At 50.6% G+C, this 24,378-nt stretch overlaps 1 protein-coding gene across 4 annotated transcripts in view; it reads left to right on the top strand.

The window, feature by feature from the left end:
• MED12 (mediator complex subunit 12) overlaps positions 1–24,378 on the top strand; it is an 80,761-nt gene that overhangs the window by 38,139 nt on the left and 18,244 nt on the right. For 3 of the 4 annotated variants that reach the window (XM_050964876.1, XM_050964875.1, XM_050964873.1), the window contains exons 27-41: positions 8,423–8,602; positions 8,861–8,932; positions 9,261–9,424; positions 9,532–9,693; positions 9,781–9,892; positions 10,149–10,238; positions 10,687–10,796; positions 11,556–11,691; positions 11,933–12,094; positions 12,658–13,035; positions 13,401–13,551; positions 13,824–14,029; positions 14,690–14,770; positions 15,056–15,273; positions 16,470–16,644. In XM_050964876.1, the coding sequence (XP_050820833.1) occupies positions 8,423–8,602; positions 8,861–8,932; positions 9,261–9,424; positions 9,532–9,693; positions 9,781–9,892; positions 10,149–10,238; positions 10,687–10,796; positions 11,556–11,691; positions 11,933–12,094; positions 12,658–13,035; positions 13,401–13,551; positions 13,824–14,029; positions 14,690–14,770; positions 15,056–15,273; positions 16,470–16,644 (2,397 nt within the window). The remainder of the gene's footprint in view (positions 1–8,422; positions 8,603–8,860; positions 8,933–9,260; positions 9,425–9,531; positions 9,694–9,780; positions 9,893–10,148; positions 10,239–10,686; positions 10,797–11,555; positions 11,692–11,932; positions 12,095–12,657; positions 13,036–13,400; positions 13,552–13,823; positions 14,030–14,689; positions 14,771–15,055; positions 15,274–16,469; positions 16,645–24,378) is intronic. The other variant, XM_050964874.1, reaches the window with a different exon arrangement.

The following is a 24,378-nucleotide window of genomic DNA, read 5'->3' as shown; positions in this document are numbered from 1 at the left end:
CAGGCTGTGGCGCCACCCTCATGCCGCAATATATCAGGTACTGCCGGCCCTACGCCCTCTCAGTTCCTTCTTACCACCCATGACGGTTGGCTGGGACTTGGTCTTGCTTAGCAAGAGAATTAGCTGTTCTTCACTGTTCTGATTGTTCTCCTTTGGTATTTAGTCAGTGGTGAGTTAGCTGTTAAGTGTTTTAGTAGTAGTTAGAGTTCCGACGGGATAGTTGATTGAGGGCCCTCCTCATGCTCTATGCCCAGCATCGGAGCCCTCCCACTCGGACTCCACACCTAGTGCTTCGGCGTCAGCATGCAGTGCACTGCCGGCACTGGGATCCGCCTGGCACTGTTCCCCCTCACCAGTAATGAAGAAGCAGTCTAAGTCGACTGGTCTGCAGGCACCATGCAAGGGAACTTCAGACAAAGGACCTGAGTTAGGGCTTGTGCCCGCAATGGAGGCTCTCAGGGGTACCGCTGTGGACCTGCCTCTGACTCCGGGGAACAGTAAGGGATCCCAGCCCTCGCAGGGCCATCTGCGTCCCTGGTGGCCAAAGAACAGTTAGGCCAACCAGCACCACAGACACCTGGTCGCATGGTGGATCCCGCCAAGACACTGGCTTAGACAACCAATTACAGCCCCTGGACCGCAGGCGTCATTCCCCTTCACCATGGCCAAGGACCCTGGTACTGCAACCTTGGTCTCCAGCAAGGAGGCCCAGATCTCTGATGCCATGGGCTGTGCTTACAAGGCACGGAACTCCAGAATCACGATGCTGATCCTCATTTTCTCTGTACTGATGGTCTTCCCACCAGAGATCACCAAAATGTCCGTCGCTGTCGCCTCGCAGGTATTCCAGGCATCAGTCCCTTCTAGCATGAGACCATTCCTGGTCATGGCACTGATTGCTGGGTCTCCGGTACCATTCTTTGGGCAGGCACTGACCCCTTGGCTTCCCTGTAATGGTCGCCGATGAGTCAGTCGACAGACTCGGGCTTCCACAGCCCCACCCTGGTCACCAGAAGGGCAGTGGTCTGGGTCGGAGGGACAGTTCAGCTCTTTCCCTGTACAGGGCGAATCGTCTCCCAGCCAGGAACCCGTCAAAGTGCCTGCGGCACCAGCATGGGGTCAAGGGCAATGGCTCACCCCGTGGCAATACTGGAACCTGTGGTGGGTGCCTTGTAATGCCAGCACCATACTCCCACTGCTCCTCCCAGGCTGCATCAGACAAGCTACCCCTAGCACAGCTGGCTCTGGTGTTGGACCAAGGGGCTGAATCCGAAGCAGTGACTCCACTGGAGGCCTCAGCGTCCGCAGAGTGGTCCCTGACGCAGCAGGAGGACGCTCCCCACCCTCTGGTGGTGCAGTCATCCCCGGACGGGTCAGTAGCAGGCGAAACTTGCAAACAGGTAGACCCCCACCCCTACCCCCCTACCTGATGACTTCAGGGAGCACCAAGCCCTACTTAAGAGTGGCAGCCAACCTGAACTTGGAGGTCGAGGAGCTAGCTAAGGAGCCCGATGACCACTTGAATGTCATTCCCTCCTCTGCCCCAGCCCAGGTCGCATTGCCTGTTCACCCCGGAGTCCTAAAGATCGCCAAGTCAGTGTGGCAGACCCCATATTCCATTCTATCCACATCCAAGAAGGCGGAAAAGAAGTACTATGTCCCCACAAAGGGGTTTGACTATCTATACACGCACCCTTCTACGGGGTACCTGGTCGTGTCCGCTGTCAACGAAAGGGCCAGTCAGGGCCAGGTGAGTGGCACCCCCAAAATAAGGATGCCAAGAGGCTGGACTTATTTGGGAGAAAGATTTATTCAACAGCAAGCCTCCAATTCAGGGTCTCTAACTATCAGGCCCTACTTGGCAGATACAATTTCAACCTGTGGGACTCCATCGGCAAGTTCAAAGAGAGCTCCCATAGGACCAGGCACAGGAGTTCGCCACTGGTTGGAAGAGGGCAAGGCAGGACCCAGAGGTGTCCCCCAGAATGGCCTGAGATGCCACAGACTTGGTGTCACCTCTGCAATAGCCATGAGGTGTAGCTCCTGGTTACAGACCTCCAGGCTGTCCCAGGAGATGCAATCCACCATCCAAAGGCTCCCTTTTGAGGGAACAGAGCTATTCTCAGAGCTAACTGATGCAAGGCTCCAGGCCACCCTCTGCTCCTTGGGCCTGCATACTCCTCAACAGGCTCTCAGGGGGACCGCTGTGGACCTGCCTCTGACTCCGGGGAACAGTAAGGGATCCCAGCCCTCGCTGGGCCATCTGCGTCCCTGGTGGCCAAAGAACAGTTAGGCCAACCAGCACCACAGACACCTGGTCGCATGGTGGATCGTTTCCTCCCTCCCCATCATTGAGGTCTTGGGGTACTCCTCAGTCTGGCGCCTACAAAAAAAAGGACAAGGACAGGAGTTTTAAGCGATGCCAACCGTTGTTGTCTTGTCCACCTGCCCATCTGGATCCTTCCAGATACCAAGGCAGCCAAAAGCAGTCATTTTGAGGGTGCGCCCGAGGATGACACCTCAGTCAATGCACCGAATCCATTCCCCATCTTCCTCAATCTCCTGTGCCCTTTCCGGTCAGCCTGGACCCATATCCCCTCTGACCGCTGGGAGCTCGACACAGTCTCATCTGGCTATACCCTGCAGTTTATAGCCAGCCAACCCTTTCATCCCCTATCCCCGTCCCTCTTCAGGGACCCTTCTCATGACTAACTCCTCGTTCAGGAAGTCCTGCATCTAGGGGTAGTGGAAGAGGTTCTGCAAAACATGGAAGAAGATTTTACTCCCACTACTTCCTTATTCCAAAGGCAAAAGGGGGCGTCAGGCCTATTTTAGATCTGCATCACCTCAACAAATTTCTCAAAAAGTTGAGGTTTCATATGGTCTCCCTGGATCCAAGAGACTGGTACGCTGCACTTGATTTAAAGGATGCGTACTTTTCATATTTCCCTATTCCTGGGGCACCGGTGTTTCCTCCGTTTCACACTGAGCCAGAGCCATTTCCAGTTCACAGTGATGCCCTTCAGTCTCCGGTCAGCTCCGCGAATGTTCACCAAGTGTATAGTGCCAGTGGCCGCTTGCCTGCAGCGTCAGGGGGTCCAAATCTACCCATACCTCAATGACTGGTTGATAAGGGTCGGATCCGGTGCGGCAGCATCTCCCAGTTAAGGAACCTCCCCATTCCTGGAACCTCAGTTTGGTTCTAACTGGCTTACTGGGACCTCCTTTAGAACCCACCTCTACTACTTATAGACAAAGATGGTGTTTTTTGGTGTCCGTTAGCTCAGACAGATTAGTCAACGAATACAGGCCTTCATGGCGGGCCCTCTATGTACCTTAAGGACAGTGTCATCCGTAGGCTTTTCCTAAGTTTCAGACTTTCACCTGAACTAGTCAGGTCATCTCCTGTTTTCTTCCTAAAACTTACTGCAGCTCAGACAAAATAAAAGTGTACACCATATAGGTGGTGAGAGCCTTATCCTTCAATAGAGTTAGGGCAAAGCATTTGCATCCTCCCCCGTCTGTTTGTGGCTTTCCCAAAAAGGGTTTCCACTCAGATTATCCAGCTGGGTTTTGGACTGTGTTAAGGTTTTGGTATCAGATAGCTGACAAGATCCTCAGGGTCATGTTAGAGCCTATTCCACAAGGGCTTACACTGCCTCCACAGTGTCTCTAAGTAACATCCCATTATTTGAAATAGAGCAGCTTCCTGGAGCTTCGTTCACACTTTCACCTTCCATTTTGTCCTGGTTCAGGCTTCCAGATCAGATGCCAGCTTTGGTAGGGCTGGCTTGCCATACCTTTTCAAGTAGGACTCCTCTTCCCACCTTCAGGTTAAAGATCACTGCTTGTTAATCACCCAGAGTGGAATCTATGTGCACAACCACTCGAAGAACAGTTGCTTATCCTACAGTAAGGGTGGTTCTTTGAGCTATGTTGTCCACACAGGCTCCATGATCTGGTCCTCCACCTGTTCTCTTGGAATTCTTATTGGCGAAGGAATGCGGTGGCAGTTGAGGCTGCTCCATCCTTTAAGACCCCAGCGTCTGTGGTTGTGAGGATACATGAAGCAGGGGTGCTGCCATAGTGGATGCTGGCAGGAACTCTGCTGCCTCAGGCTTGGTTGCCTAGGAACCCCATAAGCTTGGCTGCACCATAAACCCTCAGTTAGTGACTGTGTTCCCTGATTGGTCAGAAGAGCCAACAGATCACCACGTAAACCCTGTAGCAACAGGAATTCAGTGGCCGCTCAATGCATTCTCTGCCCACAGCTGTGCCAGACCTACTTCCTGGCCAGCCCTTGTCCCTGCCTATTCCTATCTCCTGGCTCTGACCACTGGCTTGTCTTCTGACCATGACTCTAGCTCTGCCTTTGGGCCTGTTCTGGCTTCTGGCTGAGTCTGTTGGTAGCCTCCTGATTCTGCTCCGACCACTAGTGTGCACCACCTGCACTTCGGAGTGTGAACAACATTGCTGTTCAAAAAGAGTCGGATCTTGTGTGGCTGGGTCACCTGGGCACCATGAGTGGAATCTGCATGGACAACATGTGTTGAAGGGTAAGTATATCAGGAACAGAAGGAATCCGGATGGATAGTTTTGGCCCATTACTAAATGGAAATGGTGCAATTATCAATAATAATGCAAAAGAGCCAGGAGTGTTCAATAAATATTTCTGTTCCGTATTTGGAAAAAGTCCAGGTGATGATGATGATGCCATATCATAGTGATGAAGGTAAAATACTTTCAATTCCAGCGGTAACCAAGGATGATGATAAACAGCCATTACTAAGGTTAGATGTTTTTATATTAGCGGGTCCAGATAACTTTAATCCAAGAATTTAAAAAGAGCTAGCTGAGGAGCTCTCTGGACTATTAATGTTGGATTTTCAGTAAATCATGGAACACTGGGGAAGTTCCAAAGGATTGGAAGAAAGCTAATGTGGCAGTATTTAAAAAGAATAAATGTGACAACCCAGGTAATTATAGGTCTGTCAGCTGATATCAGTCCTGGGCAAAATAACTGAATGAATGATACAGGACTCGATTAGTAAAGAATTAAAACAGGGGAATATAACTAATGCCAAACAACTTGGGTTTATGGAAAATAGATCCTGTCAGATTGACTTGATATCTGTTTTTATGAGACAAGCTTGGTTGATAAAGGTAATAGTGTTGCTATAATATACTTAGACTTCTCTAAGGCATTGACGTCATTGATATCATTTTGATTAAGAAACTAGACTGATACAAAACTAACATGGCCTATGTTAAATGGATTAAAAACTGGCTAACTGACCGCTCTAAATATGTAACGGTAAATAGGGAATCATCATCAAGCAAGTCTGCTTCTAGTGAGACCTGTAGGAATAATTTTTTGGCTCTATGCTACTTAACATTTTTTATCAATGACCTGGAAAAAAACATAAAATCATCATTGATAAAGTTGACAGATGAGATTAAGATTGGGGGAGTGGTAAATAACGAAGAGGACAGGTCACTGGTACAGGGTGATCGGTATCGCTTGATAAGCTGGGATCAAGCAAGCATCCATATCAGTATGGCAAATATGAAGTTGTACACCTACGATCAGAGAAGGAGGCCACACTTGGATGGGCAATTCTATCATGTGAAGGAGTGATCCTGAAAAAGACTGGTGGTCATAGTGTGTAATTGGTTAAATGTGAGTTTGCATGAACATGATCTCCCAGTGCAGTGCAGTGACCAAAAGGGCTAATGTGATCCTTGGATGGATAAATAGGGTAATATCAAATAGTAGAGAGGTTATATTGCTGTATATGTGGTCCTTGTGTGACCGGTGCTGGAATATTGTTCCATTCCAGTCTCCCCAATTCAAGAAGGATGTGAAAATTTGGAAAAGATTCAGAGAAGAGCCGCAAGAATAATTACAAGATTGGAAAACATGCCTTATGTATTTTTTTTTTCATTACCGTAACTCCTATTTATCCAAAACCCTATTATCCGAACCTCCATGTTGTTCAAATCCATGCCTTGTCCCCCATGTGTATCATGCTACGGGACAAAGAAGGGATTTGGATAATGCAGAGCTTCAGAGCACAGAGCAGAGACCCCTGGCCTAGACTGTGAGGAGGTACCCCTGGCTGGTGGGAAGGCCACTCTACTACTGAATGGCTCCTGCCTTCTCAATTATCCAAATTCCCAATTATCCAAATAAAGTCTGTGTTCCCCCATGCTGTTTGGATCATTGGAAATATACTGTATTCATTATTTGTATCAATGTGGTACTGAGGAGCCCTAGTCCTGGCTCAGGACCCCATTATGCTAGGCCCTGTACAAACACGAAACAAAAGTTAATCCTTGTCCCGAAGAGCCTACCCTTGGTGGCAGGAGGCATTTGCTGCTAGCATGATATAAAACCTAGAACCAGTTTAATTTTGCCTAAAAAGGGGGCCTCAGTCTAGTTCCAACTGAGATCAAAGAGAATGATAAGAGAAAATTTTCAAAAGTTCCTAAGTGACCTAGGAGTATAAGACAAGAGAGAGTTGGATACAGACAGACTGGGGAGGAAATAATGGGACAGGATTGGTCAGTGTGATAGACAGTGGTTTCAACACACAGCGGCCTCACAGCTTAGGAGGAGGAGAGTCTTAGGGAGGGTTTTGAAGGAAGGAGGATCGTGAGAGAGCTTTACAGATGACCACCTAAGCTTGGGAGAAAGCATGAAGGTACTTGTTTGAAAATGTAACAAGTGGACAGTGGAGAGTGGCATCATGAGCTGATTAGAGGTGGGAGTCAACATCTTGATAATGAATGAGAGATGGTAGGTAAAGTAGAGGTGGGCCTCGCAGATCCTTGAAAGTGAAGTAGCTTATGTTTGATGCGCTAGACAAGGGGGAGCCAATGGAGAGATGTAGAGAAAGGGGTGACACGGTCAAAGCGAAAGGTTAGGAAAATGATCTTTGCAGCTGCACGCTGAATGGATTTGAGCAAGGCAGGGTGGTGTTTGTCAAAGCCAGAGGGAAGAATGTTGCAGTGATCCAGGTGTGACATGATGAGAGTTTTCGCTGGGTGGTGGAAAGGAAAAAGTCATATTTTAGAGATATTTTGTGGAATGAATCAGTAAGCTTCAAATACAGCCTGCATATGAGGACCAAGAGAGAAGCCGAGTCAAAGAGCATGTCCAAGTTACAGGCCTGAATGACAAACAGGAGGGTAATGTTCAGTGTGATGGAGAAAAGAAGTAGTGGGGAGGGTTTGGAGGGAAGATTAAGTACTCAATTTTAACCATATTGAATTGGAACTGATGACAGGGCATCCATGAGGGGATGTCAGAGATAGGCGATGATTGTAGTTTGGAGAGCAGGAGATAAGTCTGTGAGTCGTCAGCACAGAGACTGTAGTTGAATTTTGTGTTTCTAGATGAAATTGCCAAGACATAAGGTGCAGTGGGAGAGTGGAGAGGGACGAAGGAGGGAAGCAGTGATTAGAGAACCAAAAGAGGGCATAGTCATGGAAGCCAGGGAAGAGGTCATTAGGGACTTGGGCGAGAGCAGTGTCAAAGAAATGAAAGGGGCAGAAGCCAGATTGGAGAGGGTTTTGGATAGAATTTGCGGAGAGAAACTCCAGACAATGGTAAAGACTCCTGAAGTCTTTCAATCTACTTTAGCTTATCAAAAGGAAGGTTAAGAGTGACTTGATCACAGTCTGTAGGTACCTATGTGGGGAACAAGAATTTAATAAGAAGGCTCTTCAATCTAATAGGCCATGATCTAACAAGATCCAATGGTGGAAATTGAAACTAGACAAATTCAGACTAGAAACAAGATGCAAATTTTTAACCGTGAGGGTAACTGACCACTGGAGCAGTTTACCAAGTTTTGTGGTGGATTCTCCATCAGTGACCATTTTAAAATCAAGATTGGAAGTTGTTCTAAGATACAATTTAGGTCAACCCCAGACATTGGGCTTGAAGACAGGAGTTAATTCAGGGAAGCCCTGTGGCCCATGTTGTGCAGGAGCTCAGGCTGGATGGTCACAATGGTTCTTTCGGGCCTTAAAATGTATGAATTACTAATGGAACTTTTGGAATGTCTTATGGCGTTAGGGAAGCCTGGCCATAGTGGTGACTGTCTGGAGTTAAGTCTGGCCAATAGGTCAATAAACAAACAGCTGCAGCTGTGTTCCTCTGCTGCTGACCTGCCAGGACCAGTTTCCCCTTCTACAGTCAGTGCATCGGACAAGTAAAAGGGCAGTGTCAGCATAATTAGTGAGGAGAAGGGACTTTGGGCCCTATAAGTTGCTAGGGAGGTCCATGTGGATTGAATTTGCTCCCAGATCCTCCCCTCAAATTTGAAGAGCAAGCAGTGGGTGCTGTCTTGGCCTGCTCACCTAAACACAGTGCAGGCCATGCACTGACCCTGCTCATCCTGTGCTCACCTTGCAGGAGTGGGTGGGTGAACGATGTCTGAAGTCCCTCTGTGAAGACAGCAATGATTTGCAGGATCCCGTTCTGAGCAGCATCCAGGCCCAGAGACTGATGCAGCTGATCTGTTACCCACATCGACTGCTGGACAATGAGGAGGGAGAGAATCCGCAGCGACAGAGGATTAAACGCATCCTACAGGTGTTGGGGGGATGGGTCCTGCTTGGCTCCATGGAGGGTCCTGCTTGATTCCTTGGTGGGATGAGTGGGGAGGAGAGATCCTGACACATTATTCCCATTAACCTCCATTGCTGGACATCAGCGTTCATAACGTCAGTCTCTAAAAGACGTTCACCTACTTGAGGCCAGGGGGAAGATTCATCACTGGGGGAGGGGCTGTGTGGGCTGAGGAAGTGGTTGTGAGGTGAGGCTAATTTACAGTGTGTCTGTGTGTTACAGAACTTGGACCAATGGACAATGAGGCAGTCCTCATTGGAGCTGCAGCTCATGATTAAGCAGACAGCAAACAATGTGAGTTGTGTGGTGAGCTCACAGAGCTGCCCTGCATGTTGGATGGGGATCTCTGTGTGTTTCCAAGTTGGGGAATGGCCGCTGGCAGGGAGTGAGAACGTGGGGAACATAAATGGGGGAGGATGCTTGGGGAACGGCTCACCGAGAATGGGTGAGCCACCCAAGGCCAGCAGGCATGAGGTGAGTTTCACTGGCTAGGATTGCGCTGAGCTGTGCTCAGGCGAACAGGCCCTGTTGCTGTGGTCAGCCAGTGCCCCAAGTGCTCTAGAAAGAGGAGTGGTGTTGGGGGGGGGGCCTGCACTCCACTCGACACCTCCACTCTCTCCAGGAGATGAATTCCTTGTTAGAAAACATTGCCAAGGCCACCATTGAGGTGTTCCAGCAGTCAGCAGAGACAAGCTCCGCTAACTCCACTGGAACTGGAGTCAACAGCCTCAGCACTGCGCCTGTGAGCACTGCATCTGCCAGCAACAAAGCCAAACCCATCCTCAGGTAGGTACTGCCCCAGCTCCTCTCTCCCTGGGACAGTGGGATCCTTTGCAGACGGACTTTGAACTATGGGTTGGCTCACTCAGCTTTTTGTCTGCCCTGTGTCACAGTTCCTTGGAGAGGTCAGGAGTGTGGCTGGTGGCCCCACTTATCGCCAAGCTGCCCACATCGGTGCAGGGCCATGTACTTAAAGCTGCTGGAGAAGAGCTAGAGAAAGGACAGCACCTGGGGTCATCATCCCGCAAAGAGCGAGATCGCCAGAAGCAGAAGAGGTGAGCTCTGGGGAGAGTTCAGGAAGCCCTGGGCAGCCACACCTAGCATTTGGCATTGTCTAGCTCACTTCCTCTTCTTCTTCCCAGCATGTCCCTCCTGAGCCAGCAGCCCTTCCTGTCGCTGGTGCTGACGTGTTTAAAAGGACAGGATGAGCAGCGAGAAGGCCTCCTTACCTCACTCTACAGCCAGGTCCAGCAGGTAGACCCCTTCCCAGCCCCCACAAGAGCTTGGGAACAACAGACCATCCAAATGGATATACCCTGACAGGATGGCACCCTCCATAGGGAAGGCATCTTCCTCACTCCCTCCATATTGGGGACTGTGGGTGTTTTGGCAGGGCATCTTCTCCGCTTTCCTCCTAGCCCAGACTGTAAGGAGTGGAGAGTTCTAATTGCTCCCTCTGTAGTGCAGGGTCGAGCACGTGAGGTCCTCACCTCTCTTCTAAATCTCCTAGATTGTTACAAACTGGCGGGAAGATCAGTACCAGGATGACTGCAAAGCCAAACAGCTGATGCATGAGGCCTTGAAACTGCGACTGAATCTGGTGAGCAGCAGGAGAAAGGAGGGATAAACAGGGAGACCTCCCTTCTAAGGGTGGGCAGGGCCTGATGAAGATTTCCCTGGCTCTTCTGGGTATAGAGCTATGTGGAGGACGGAATGGATGGAGAGACCTGGCTGTCCTGTCCAGACAGCAGACACCTCTGTGCCAGGACACACACCTTGAACTCTTTCAGACACCAGTGCAGATTGGTCACAGCATTGCTTCCCTTTTCAACTTGCTGCCAAGCTGGCAGGGGGAGCCACTCCAGAGTCTAAACTGCTCCAGGGCCTACAGCAGGGCACCCCTTTAGCTGGGCTGCCTGGAGCTTGGCCCCCCCTCACCTGCCCATAAGAGGTATCCTGACTTAGCCTCCACTCTCCCTTTTGGGTTCTGGGGTTCCCTGTGTGGCAGGACAGTGCCTGGGCTCTGACTGACTTTTGTTCCCTGCTAGGTTGGGGGGATGTTTGACACAGTTCAGCGCAGCACACAGCAGACAACAGAGTGGGCGGTGCTTCTCCTGGACATCATCAGCAGTGGGACTGTCGACATGCAGTCAAACAAGTAACTGTCTCCTTCAAGTCTGGGAGCAGGGCCCCTCCCATGGGGAGTCTAGAGTTAGTCCAGCTCCTGTCCTGGTGAGGGCAAGCTGTCCCACCCACATACTTCAGTCCCATGTGGGAGAGCCAGCCCGCAAGCACATACAGACCTGTCCTGCGAGAGGGTTGCAGGAACCAGAGACCAGGGATGGCTGAAAGAGACTTAGGAGAAGTAGTGGGCAACTAGTTCCCAGTGCGTAGGCTCAAATGGCAGCCAAAGGGCCCTCACACTCCATGGGCACATGCAGAGCAGGGAGGGGACAGCCCCCTCCCTACGTCTGGCGCACTGAGCTCATCCAGGCATCGTTATTACTGGAAAGATGCAGAGAAGCTGTGAGGAGCTGAGGGCAGAGCTGAGGGACTGAGCTGTGAGGAGAGGCTGAGTGAGTGTGTATGTGGGGGGAACATCAGGCTGTCTTGAGGGTGTGAATGCCAGAGGGGTCACAAGATGCATTGGGATAGTGAGGGGTCTGGGAGGCCGTGGAACAGTTTTCCAGAAGAGGAGATGGGGATTGAAGTCTGGACAGGATGCTATAAGATGTCCTGTGCTGGTGGGTCCAATCCTGCCCATCCTCTGAGGGCATGCTCCAGGTGAGCTAATGAGGCATTGTTCTCTGTGATGGCAGAGGTGTTCATGCAACCCTGCATTTCTGGGTGGTGCTGAGTTGTGGAACTGCAGGGTCTTCCCCTCTCCTGACCTCAGCCTTTCTGCTCTTCCCCTCAGCGAGCTATTCACCACAGTGCTGGACATGCTGAGTGTGCTCATCAATGGCACGCTGGCTGCGGACATGTCCAGCATTTCTCAGGGCAGCATGGAGGAGAACAAGCGAGCATACATGAACCTGGTCAAGAAACTCAGGGTGAGGAGGCCCTGGCCAGTCTGGAGAGCTGGGGAATATGGTGTAGTGTTGGGCACAGAAGGTAGAAGGCAGCAATATAAGAGGGTTTTGAAAAGTGGTTTGATGGGCCTGGGGCAATAGGGCAGTGGTGGTTGTGGGGCAGGGCATTGTGGGGGCGACAGTGATGGTAGGGTTGGTTGCATTGGATGCCACTGTTTGAATGGCTCCTGACGCCTTTGTCTCCACCTCCTGCCTAGTGCAGAAGGAGTTGGGCGACCGACAGTCCGACAGCCTGGAGAAAGTGCGACAGCTGCTTCCTCTTCCCAAGCAGACTCGGGACGTCATTACCTGCGAACCTCAGGGATCCCTCATTGACACCAAAGGCAACAAGATTGCTGGCTTTGACTCTATTTTCAAGAAGGAGGCAAGTAGTCCTGTTCCTGGGCCTCTGAGTCATGGCTGCCAGTGCACAGACAGCCTCATGCTGCTCTTGCCTGGAGCCTGTGCTGGTGTCTGGAAGCATCTGGTTTGTTAATCCTCTTGCCAAGTACTGTGTTTTGTGCAGCTGTCCAAAGAGAGCCAGGGCCTTCGCACTCAGTGTGGTGTAGCCACATCAGAGAAGGGAAGAGCTAAGGTGTTTTAACCCGTTAATAGTTGCAGGCAGTGTCTTCCAAGACATCACGAGTACTGATGATGATGATTTAAAAGTTGGCTCTGTGCCCACGGAGACCCACGACCCATGCCACAGCAGCTTACAGCCTATGTGCCAGCAGGAGACTGGCAGAGGGGGGACGAGAAGGGGTGGGGATATGAATTGAGGAGCAATAGGAGACAATGTGGTGAACATTGTTTCAGAAGAGACAAGACAGTGGTCCCTGCTCGATGGAGTGGAGCTGGTGGTATGGGCTCCGTGGCTCCCTGTGCCCTTGCCCAAGGGCTGATAGTGGCTTGGGGGTTGCTCACTGACTTTCTCGTCTTTCTTTCAAGGGTTTGCAAGTCTCCACGAAGCAGAAGATTTCCCCCTGGGATCTGTTTGAGGGCCTGAAGCACTCAGCACCCCTCTCTTGGGGCTGGTTTGGGACTGTGCGAGTGGATCGTAAGGTGTCCAGGTTCGAGGAGCAGCAGAGGCTCCTGCTGTATCATACACACCTGAAACCCAAGCCCCGCAGCTACTACCTGGAGCCACTGCCACTGCCTCCTGAGGAGGAGGAGCCCCCCACACCTGTGGCCCTAGAGCCAGAGAAGAAGGTTGTAGAGCCAGCCAAGGCTGATAAAACCAGCTCCAATCCTGCCACCTCCACCGAGGAGCGCAAGAAGAAACCGAGCAAGAGCAAGAAACGCAACCAGCCTGCCAACAAAAGCGAGGTAACATGACTTTTCCCGCCAGCCATAGACCTGACACAGGGCTGTGTTGCACCCCCAGCCACAGATCTGTTCTTTCTGCTCTGCCTGTGAGGAGCAGGTGGCTAGTGCTTTCCTTTCCGAGAGGCATCAGTGAAACGCTGGACCTCTTCCCAGCATTCCCCAGGAGAGGAGTCTCTCTGGGTTTCTTGAGGAAGAGGCAGTGAGTGTGCCCTCGGCATCCTTGCTAGGGAGAGGAGAGGCTGCTCGTAGCCCTGACTAGCACACAGGGTCTTGTCCCTGTTAGCTTTGTGACTCAGTTGTCCCAGCTGTGAGTTCCTGGAGGCTCCAGGTGTGCTGCTCCCTCTCACTCCTCCTTCCTCCTGCAGGATTTTGTGTTGGGCCCTAGCCGAGGAGTCCCCTATGGAGTTGGCATGCCTGCAGACCTCATGCATCATCAGGCTGGGAATTCCATGTCTAGACTGGTATATGGGCAGTCGCCAGTGGGTCTCTATGCCCAGAATCAGCCTCTGCCAGCAGGTAGGTGTAGGGGAGAGGAGAATCTTGCTACCCTGCAGGTAGCAACTTAAAGGGAGTCCTTTTTACATCATGAGCTTCCTTTTCTGTAGCCTATTCCATCTGACAGGTGAGCGAATGTAAGGACCAGACACAGCTGCCTGGGTTTGGCCTGGCTAGAGACGAATAACCAGCAGAGAGTGCCCCTTAGCAGCTGCTCCTGCCCTAGTGTGGTGGGACAGTGGTGGATTGGATGTGTGTGACTCTGGCCCTTTCTCTTTCTCCTCCTATTGCAGGTGGCCCTCGGCTGGATACCTCATACAGACCTGTACGCGTGCCCCTGGGAAAGCTGGTGCAAAGTCGGCCCTCTTACAGCGGGGTGCTGCCTTCGGGGATGAGTGGCATGATGGGAATTGACCCTTCCTACAAGCCAGCAGTCTACAGACAGCAGCCTCCAGTTTCCCAAGGGCAGCTGCTCCGCCAGCAACTTCAGGCTAAGCTGGTAAGGCGGAGCTGTATCCCACCCCTTGCTGCACAGTCGTCCCAGAGCACAGTGGGTCCTGGGTTGTGCTCACTGGTTTTCATTTTCTTATTCATGCTGGAAAACAAACTCCCCAATGCTCTTCCTAACTCTGCATTTCCGTCTGCCTCAGGTGGCTGGTGTTTCTATAGCATTTGGCATCCTCTGGGTCCTTGGTTCCTTTCCTTCTTTGTGTGCCCACATCATTGATTGAATCAGCCGTGGTGGGGAGACTGACACTGAGAATGAGCTAGTGTCACTGTGGCTGCAGGGCCAGCAGGGGGCACCAGGCCCAAGTCTGGGGAGGGCAGGGGTTAGTGTCACTGCATCTGTGGGGCCAGCACGGGGCAAGGTAGGGGTTAGTATCACTGTGACTGTGGGGCCAACATATTCTCCAAGGCCTTGTCCCGATTGGAAGGTGAGGTCCCTGCGAGCCTGGTTGCTCACGGCTGGGTCCCATGTGGCCATGACATTCCTGCCAGACTGAGTTGTGGAGAGGACAGGCTGTTGTGTCTGGCCTGGGGGGTTCTGCCAGAACACTGCTGGGAGGAGCGCACATATGCCCAGAGGATGGCAAAGAGGGAGCTGGATGGTCCTAGGTCTCCGTATTCCTGAGTGTGAATGTCTCGTGCTCCTTTCCAGCAGGGCCAGGGAATGCTGGGGCAGCCGCCAGTGCGCCACATGACCCCTACCCCTTCCTACGGAGCCCTGCAGCCTTCCCAGGTGAGCGGGGCTTTCTCAGGCAGGGAGGAGGGGGATGAAGGGCCAGTGGTTCAGGCACAGCCAGCACTGTGTGAACTCCTGCTGCAGGGCCCTGTAGCCACCTGGTGTCCCCACTTGCCAACTGTCATGAAAATTCCATTCTCTGGAAGAGAGCGAAGTGGACCATGAGACCCTGGGTTTCTAATGCTGCCATCTCTGTGTCCCAGTGGGAAATTCCCCCCCACCCCACCCAAGCACTCCCTCTGTATCCCAGCACATTTAACAAAGGCTTTTTCTTCCCCTCAGGGTTACACACCTTACGTCTCCCATATAGGCCTGCAGCAGCATCCCCCTCAGTCCAGTACAATGGTACCTCCCAACTATTCCAGCCAGCCCTACCAGAATTCCCATCCCAGCTCAAACCCAGCTCTCGTGGATCCTGTAAGACAGATGCAGCAGAGACCAAGTGGCTATGTGCATCAGCAAGCCCCCGGCTACGGCCACGCCCTGGGCAACACGCAGAGGTACCTCCCAACCTGCAGGTGCTGAGCAGTTATTAGTATTGCACAGGGAACTTCTCCAATGTAACTGCTTAGACAGGACTGGCAGATAGGGGACTGTGGCCCCAGGGCTATGGCTCTGGTGCTGTAGCATTCAGCATCTTGGAATCCTTTGTGCCTCCTGAGCTGATGGTCTTAACCAGTTCTTTGTCAGACCCAGAAAGATATTACAGCCAGGAGGGAATTCAGTGAGTAGCATGGGGAGAGATGCGTATAAACCCCAAGCAGGGAGAGGGGTTAAGAGGCTGTGACCAGTAGGGAGGGATCAAATTAAGAAAGGGGGAATATAGGCTGAAGGATAGAGAAATCATTAACCACAGATTTGGACCTGACCCCAGGGGAGAAGGGCTGGGACCCCAGTCACTCTCAAACAGGTGGCTCTGGCCAGGGAATCATTGCCCCAGGGGAAGGGCTGGGTGCTCTGTCACTCCCTGAGCAGGGAATGGATCTGGCTGGGAGATTGTCCATTCCCCCAGGGGGAAAGCATTGGATGCAATATCGTTCTCCACTAGGGGGCTGGATACAGCCAGGAAATTGTCCCCAGGAGCAGGGCTCGGAGTCCTGTTGCTTGAGGCTTTTTAACCTACACTGGACAAACCTTTGAAAAAGTACAGGGAGAGTCCTGCATACAAGTCTAGTTGAGAGGGTGCATGGGTCCCAGTGAGTGTTCTGGGCTCTCTGAATTGGTGATGTGGGAGGTTCTGGTTCTGGCCATGCTTGCTCTGATGCATTTGGTTTTCTTAGGGCAGGTCTTCACTACCTGCCGGATCAGTGGGTAGTGATTGATTTATCAGGGGTCAATTTATTGCATCTAGTGTAGACGCAATAAAATCAATCCCCAATCGCACTCCCCGTCGACTCCAGAACTCCAGCTCGTGAGAGGCGGAAGCGGAATCGACGGGGGAGCGGCAGCGGTTGACTCACCGCCATCTTCATGGCCAGGTTAAGTTGAGCTAAAATACGCCGACTTCAGCTACGCTATTTGCATAGCTGAAGTTGCGTTTCTTATGTCAACCGCCCTGCTAGTGTAGACCTGGGCTGGTCGACCCCCACCGCTAGTGGAGACCTGAGAAGCTCAGGCTGGGTTTAGGGAGGCTCCTCTATCTCCAGGCTTTGTCCGGATCCACAAGAGCCACAGATCCTTCTCCTTGTTGTGTAAGGTTTCCTCATCAGTCGGTACAGCAAGCGCCTATGATGAGCGGGATGAATCATATGAGTGCACAAGGGGTTCCATCAGGAATCCGACCCAGTCAGATATTACCTGAGCAGCAGCAGCAGCAGCAGCAGCAGTACCTGAGGCAGCAGCAGCAGCAGCAACAGCAGCAGATGCTGAGGGTAAGTGAAGGCCTGCTTCTTTTTTTCACCTTCTCTCACATCATCTGAAGAGCCGGAGTTGAGGGGTGGAGGACCTGTCAAGCACCACTAGCCTAGATGTGTCCTCAGATCTCTGCAGTACTCCATCATTGCCAGCAGGGGGAGCTGATGACAGCAGGGATGCTCTCTGTTACTCTTGTATGATAGGCGACTAAGATGCCTGTTCGGCTGCTTCTTTGCTAATCTCTCTCCTGAGAAGATGTTCTCCCTTCCTAGGAATTGTGTGCTCCTGGTGTAGAGACCTGGGGGCATTGCTTTGCTGTCACTTTCAAGCCATTTGACATACATAGTAGAAAAATCAGGAACTAGAAAAATCTGTTGGGTCTATCCCCCATTGATCTGCTCCCCACTGCTCTTGGCTCTAGCTGAGCCTTTGAAATACTGGCAGAAGTTTGGCTCACAAAACAGTTAGTGTTGCAGTGGTGCTAAGCTCTGAGCTTTACTGATACGTCACTGCTCAGTGCTGCTTCATGCAATGAGTTGTAGCCATGCCAGTGCCAGGGTATTACAGAGATAAGGTAGGTGAGGTCATATCTTTTACTGGACTCACTTCTGTTGGTGAGTGAAAGAAGCTTTTGAGCCACACACAGCAGGTGGCTCAAAAGCTTGTGTCACTCACCACTTGAAGTTGGTCCAGTAAAAGATATTCTCTCACCCACCTTGTCTCTCCAGTGCTGCTTTAGACTTTCTTTGTCAGCCAGATGTGTCCAGGCTTCTCAGGGAACCTCTTTAACTGGAGATCTCCTCCCAACCTGAGGCGAGGGCAGGACTTTTCCATATAGGAGATGTTATAGGGTCCTGTAGCTAGAATGGAAATGACTACAGTGATTGTAATTCCCACCTGTAGTGAGCTTAGTCTGAGTCTGTGGGTACATTCCTATTTCACTTATTCTGAAATGAGCGTGTGCACAGTCCTGCCCAAAAGCACAGGGATGGGCATTAAAGGCAACTAAATTGTTTCATTGACAGTTTATATGTAGATGAGGCTGAGCCCTCTGGCTTTTTCCAGTGTGATGTATCCCAGGTAGACCTTAGTGAGGCTTCCAGTCTTGCCTTTGAGAGGCTTTCCCATGGACTAGGAGATTTCATTATTACAAAATGTCCCCTAATATTCAGTTTTTATTTCCTTTTGGTGGTTGTTAACTGTAAAGGGCTCCTCACTTGTTCCTTGTATGCAGTCTTACAGTAGACAGTGATGTGCGAATTTTAGGTGAGCCCTGAGATAGAACTTATCTTGGTTTAAGAGTATCTCTGTGTTAATGAAAGTGGATTATTCCCTGGATTTAGAGTAGGGTTTGATGAATATTGGATGCATGACATAGATGACACAGTAACATAGGTATTAACACACCTGCTCCTGAAATAGTAGAAATCGATTGAGAATTGCAAGGGAAATTTTACTTTAAACAATGAATTTTTGGGGCTACTGGGTTCAAGTGAACTGTATTCCCTAACTGATTGTAAGGTCTACTACTTCTTCAAGTAGTGTCCCTTATGGGTGTTCTGCTGTAGGTTTATCTGAATTCCTGCGCTACTGATCAGAGAATTTGGTAGCTGTTTCCGTTTGGCCCGAGCATGCACACTCCCCCACCCCAGTCTGCCACAGGGCTAAGCCTTGCAGGGGCAAAACCTCCCCGGTTCCTTCTCAGCTGCTCTTGGCTAGAGATGGAGCTTTAGCAGTCCGTCAGTGGATCATTACTTTCTATAGAATTGCTAATTGTTTCTCTAATCTTTTAGAGCCCTCTTTTCTTTTTCACTCCTTTATTTTTTATTTATTTAGCTAAAAAAACCCAATAAACTTTACTTTAGACTTAGTTTTTCTTCTACTCCCTCCCCCACCCATCAGGGGTTCCCTCCTCCTCCCCCCCTGGAACAGGGTATGCCTGGTTCACCGGACTTCAAGAAGTGTCTCAGTTGCAAAGAATCTATCCCAGTGACTTACTGACACCTTCTCAGTGCGTCTGCTGTCTCGAAGAGAACCACATCCCACAGAAGTATAGTTTATGCCAACAATTAAAACACAGATCTAGAAAGGATAGAGAACTGAGTCTCAAGCATCTTCTAATGGAAGCAGCCCTCCAACCACTCTCGGAGTTGCACCAAGACTCTGGACAGTAGGAATTCTCACCGCAACCCTCTGCATCTAAGGTGGTGAGCCTAAGAAGTCAACCACGAGCCACTCTCACAAGGCCTCTGAGAAGAGGACCAGTAGTCCCGACAGTGAGCCCTGATGAAGCCAAAAACTATCTCAGCTTGCTCGGTATCATTGGCACCGAATCCTGTACCAGGGGCTTGCATGGTACCTACCACCCCAACAGAACATCTGGGACTGCCTAAGGACCGATGGACACAGGCAAGGAATCATTGGTACTGCCTGGGCACAAGAAAACTAAAGAATCCACCCTGGAGAAGGCTTCTGAGGTGCAGAGCTCAATGTTGGTACCGTCACGCCAGGCACTGGCAGATGGCGCAATCAGGACAGCATTGCCAACCCCTTCGGTGCAGACATCTCAGCACCGCTAAATGCTATTGGTACTAGTGTCTGCAGCACCACCAGTTTTCAGTACACAACAGACATTTTGGCGTTTGACGCACTGGACTCACCTCTACTCGGTACCGGGGCCTGAGCACTGAGTCCACCCAGAGCTCCAGGCTCATCAGTGACATCATTGCATGCACCCCCATTTTTGAGTGCTGAGTCGGATAGTGAGCAAGAGAACGTAGTCTCCCGCCACTCCTCTCATGCACCCTATGGTAACCATTTCCAGTATGGACCTCAACTATATGGCCCCTCTGACCTCGAGCCTCCTTGGTATGGGCAGCCATGGTACCAACCTCCAGGGCCTTTCCCACCCTCTCAATGGCCTTATTGGGATCCTTGGCAGGCACAGAGACACCATCTCTCCCATGGCTTTAGCTTGGCCTATCAGGAGCCTATGAGATACCCACTGCATTGAGGGCATCCAAGCCTTCAGAATAGTCAGGAGGGAACAAGAGGCTGAAGTCGAGGAGGAGATTCCTCCCCCCCCCCCGACCAACTTCTCATTTTCATTACCAGATGAGACAGCGATGCCCCCTTCTCCATTGTTGGCAGATGATTTCAAGCTTTTCCAGGAGCTAGCTCATAGGGTGGCAGATGCATTACAGCTACAATTACAAGAGGTGACCGAGTCACACCATAAACTATTGGACATTTTATTTAGACCCTGTCAAACTCATATGGCAGACCCTGGCATCGGTCCCACTGACATGCCAGTGGGCTGATAAAAAGTGTTACATACCGGCAAAAGACACAGAATTTCCCTTCTCCCCCACTCCACTCCGCCTAATTCAATCATTGTGGACATGCTGAGCTCAAGAGGCCATCAGCATCATCTGAAATCTGGCCCCTATGACTGGGACGGGAAGCGCCTCTATCTTTTGGGGAGAAAAATATACTCATCAGCACTTTACAGTTCTGTATTGCAAACTATCAACCCTTAATGGCAAAATATGATTACATCAACTACTCAAAATTCAGGTCCTTTATTGAGCAGCTCCCAGATTCTCACAAGGACCAATTCAAAGCCATAATTAATGGAGGCCAGCAAGTGGCAAAGATGTCACTCCAGTCTGCACTCGATGCAGCTGACACGACAGCACGTTCCATCTTCACTGCTGTCGCGATGAGATGAGTTTCTTGTCTCCAGTTATTCGGTTTCCCCAAAGAAGTGCAAACAACCATAGATGACCTTCTCTTTGAAGATACAAAGCTCTTTATGGAAAAGACGGACACTTCCCTTCACACTTTAAAAGATTCCAGGGCTACTCTTTGATTGCTCAGAATCTACACACCTTTGTTTCCCCCACTTGTCATAATATTCATCTCAATGCTTGTATGAACTCCCAATAAAGAAGTCCAGGTTCTCCAAACAGAAATCTTCAGGCCCTCAACCTACTTCTTCCTAGCTATCCATCTCAAAATGACAGTTTTGTTGGGTTGGTTGAGGTGCCATCAGACCAATCTCTTCAATATTATCCAATGTTTGAAAACCCCTCTCATCCCTATGGATGCCTGCATCTTGATCCATTCTGCAGCACCTGGGAACGGATAACCTCTGACAAATGAGTACTGGAGATTATTTGAGATTGGTACTCCATCTGTTTCCCCTCCCCCCCAAACACCCTTCCGCATCCCTCTTCAGTGACCCTTCTCATAAGAAACTATTACGACAAGGTAGAGACCATCTCCTCAGTGCAGGATCCATAAAACCAGTACATCTAAGACGCAAAGACTTTTACTCGCTATTATCTGATACCCAAGAAAAAGCAAAGTTGGAGACCCATACTATACCTCAGGGTGCTCAAAAAATATGTCACGGCTCAGAAGTTCAAAAGGGTCCCTTTATTATTCCATCATTAGAAAAAGGTGACTGGTTCATGTCCCTTGACCTCCAAGATGCCTACTTCCACATTTCAATCATACTGTGTCACAGAAGATATCTCAGATTGACACTAAGCCAGGATCACTACCAGTATAGAGTACTCCCTTTTGCTCTCTCATTGGCCCCCAGAGTAGTCTTCAAGATCCTGTTTGTGGTGGCAGCTCACCTACATTCCCAGGGCATTATGATCTACCCTTACCTGGACGATTGTCTGTTCAGGGCGCATTTCTTCATTAAAACCCAGTGAGTTACCAGTATCGCTCTGGATCTGTTCAAGAATCTGGACCTACAAATCAATGCAAAAAATCAACATTAATACTGGTACAGAGACTAGAATTCATAGGAGCCAATGTTGATTATGAGCAAGAGCGCTTCTCCCACAATACAGGTTCTTCAGTCTGTCCACACTTATAGAGACAGTGCACTCCAGCCCTCAAATATTGGCTTCAACTTCTGGGGCACATGGCCACAGGCACACAGATGATAGCTCAGGCCGGACTTCACATGAGATGCCTTCAATTATAGTTCCATTCAGTTTACAGACCAAACAAAGACAATATACATAAACTCTTATTGATTCCCACCAAAATCAAACAATCCTTGGATCCATGGAAAGACCAGCAAACGCCTGGATGGGAATCCCGTTCACTCAGCCTTCCCCATCACTATTTCTCACCACTGATGCATCTCTGATAGGATGGGGCGCACATCTCAACGATCTCACAGTGCAGGACAAATGGTCTTCCTCCGAGACGTGTCTTAACATCAATCTACTCAAAGTTAGAGCAGTCAGGAACGTGTGTGTTCGTTTCCTTCTGCTGATCGGAGGCACATGCACAAAAGTCATGACGGACAATGTAGCATGCATGTATTACATAAACCATCAAGAAAGCACCAGTGGAAGCACTAAAGCTATGGAACTGGTTTATTTCCTACAATGTTACAATATCAGCAGCTTAACTACCAAGAATACACAACACGATAGCGGACAGTCTCAGCCGCAAATTCCCACACAACCACAAGTGGGAGATAGACTCAGTGGTACTCTGACATATTCCGACAATGGGGGACACTGATAATAGCCTTGTTCGCTACTTACCAGAACAAGAAGTGTCAGTGGTACTGCTCCAGAGTAGCCATTGGCCAGCACTCTATGGGGGATGCTTGCCTCCTCTCGTGAAACAAGAGCCTTCTTTCCACCTTTCTCCCTTTTCCTCTATTGCTGAAATTCCTGTTGAAAATAAAAAGAGAAAAAGCAAACATCATACCGATTTGCTCCCACCTGACCCAAACAAACATGGTACCCTTACCTGTCACAACTGGTGCTGTGTCCACCAATGACTCTTCCAACAACTCCTTACCTCCTCTTGCAGAATGAGAGAAACATTTTCCATCCCAACTTATGGATACTATGGCTCAAAGCCTGGTTCCTTCATGGTTCCAACACATAGAAACATCATGCTCTGAAGAGGTACAGGAAGTGTTATTGCACACTAGGAAAGTGGCTACCCATCGTACTTACCTATAGAAGTGGACTAGATTCCAGGTCTGGTGCCAGTTCAAGAGAGTTACCCTGGATGCAGCCACTCTACCTGTAGTCCTAAACAGTGTTCCCTCTAATTTTTCCCACATGTGTACGGAATGAATTTTGTTATGTGCACCGATATGGTCAAAGATATAGATCAAAGCAGATAACCTAGCAAATAAACAAAAAACACAAACTAAGCTTAATATACTAAATAGATTGGATATGAATTAGCAGATTCTCACCCTAAGAGATGATACAAGCAGGTTGCAGAGTCTTAAGGGGCAAATTGCACTTGCTTTGCAGCTTGGAATCCCCAGGTGTTTCATACACAGGCTAGAAATCCCTTTGGCCTTGGTCCAGTACTTCCTCCAGTTCAGTCTTTGTTCCTCAGATGTTTCCAGGAATCTTCCTGTGTGAGGAGTGAAGAACTCCAGATGATGTCACTCCCTGCCTCATATAGCTTTTGCATATGGTGGCAACCCTTTGTTCCTGGGGCTTGTTGGGTACTATCGGCGGTTCATCCCCCAGTTTGCCTCCATCGCGGCACCCTTAACCGGACTGCTGACAAAGAACAGCCCTCGGCAGATACGATGGTCCTCAGAATGTGAGGAGGCCTTCCGGACCCTCCAGACATGCCTTTGCCAAGAGCCAGTGCTATACAGCCCGGATTTCCACCAGAGGCTCACCCTACAGACGGATGCCTCAGAGGTGGGGCTGGGGGCCGTCCTGTCCCAAGAAGTTGATCGGGAGGACCATCCAGTGCTGTATCTCAGCCGAAAATTGTTTCCGCGGGAGAAGAACTACGCGGTGATTGAGAAAGAGGCACTGGTTATAAAGTGGGCCTGTGATGCCCTACACTACTACCTCCTTGGGGCCCCATTCACGCTGGTCACTGACCATGCCCCCCTCCGATGGTTGATGAATATGAAAAATAATAATGCCCGACTCATGCAGTGGTACCTGACCTTACAACCCTATGCGTTTACCATCCAACATCGGGCCGGTAAGGACCATGCGAACGCGGACTTTATGTCCAGCCTTGGAGGAATGGACGGGTCTGACCCCGGCGAGCGGGAGCCAGACTTGGGGAGGGAGGGGGGTGTAGTTGGCCAGCGTGGCTCCCCTCCTCACTGGAGAAGGTTGAGCCCCACCGGAGGCCAGAGTGGGTGGAGCTATGGAGCTCTGAGCCCGCCCCTCAAAGGGTCAGGCGGCGACCCGGAACTATAAAGGCTGGCCCTCAGAGCTCAGTCAGGCCCCAACAGCCAGAGAGATCAGATGTACCTCAGGGAGCTTGAGACTGGGAGACTCCGGCGACCCAGGGGAGCCACCCAGACTGGCTTCCCCGTGCTCGCTACCGGGTGGAGCTGCCTGAGCTTCCCCGGGCTCGCTATCTGGAGGAGCTGCCTGAACTTCCCCGCGCTCGCTATCTGGAGGAGCCACCGGCGCTACCATGCCCCTTGCTGCCCAAAGGAGCTGCTGGCGCTACCCCGCCCCTGCTACCCGGAGGAGCCGACGAGGCTTCCCCGTGCCTGCTGCTACCCGGAGGAGCCGCCGGCGCTACTCTGGCCTTGTTATCCCGAGGAACTCCTGGACCCACTACCCAGCCCCGGTCGCGATGAGCCTATGCTCGTGGACCCTTCAGAGGCCGACGTTAGGACCCAGGTAGGTCCCGAGGGGGAGTACGGAAGCAGCCCGGGGGCAGCTGACCCCAGTCAGGCTGTGGAGTTGCCGGCGCCTATGTCA

Source organism: Gopherus flavomarginatus, chromosome 8 (genome assembly GCF_025201925.1).
Source record: "Gopherus flavomarginatus isolate rGopFla2 chromosome 8, rGopFla2.mat.asm, whole genome shotgun sequence".
In the NCBI taxonomy this organism is placed as follows: Eukaryota; Metazoa; Chordata; order Testudines; family Testudinidae; genus Gopherus; species Gopherus flavomarginatus.
This window is presented reverse-complemented; position numbering and strand designations above follow the sequence as displayed.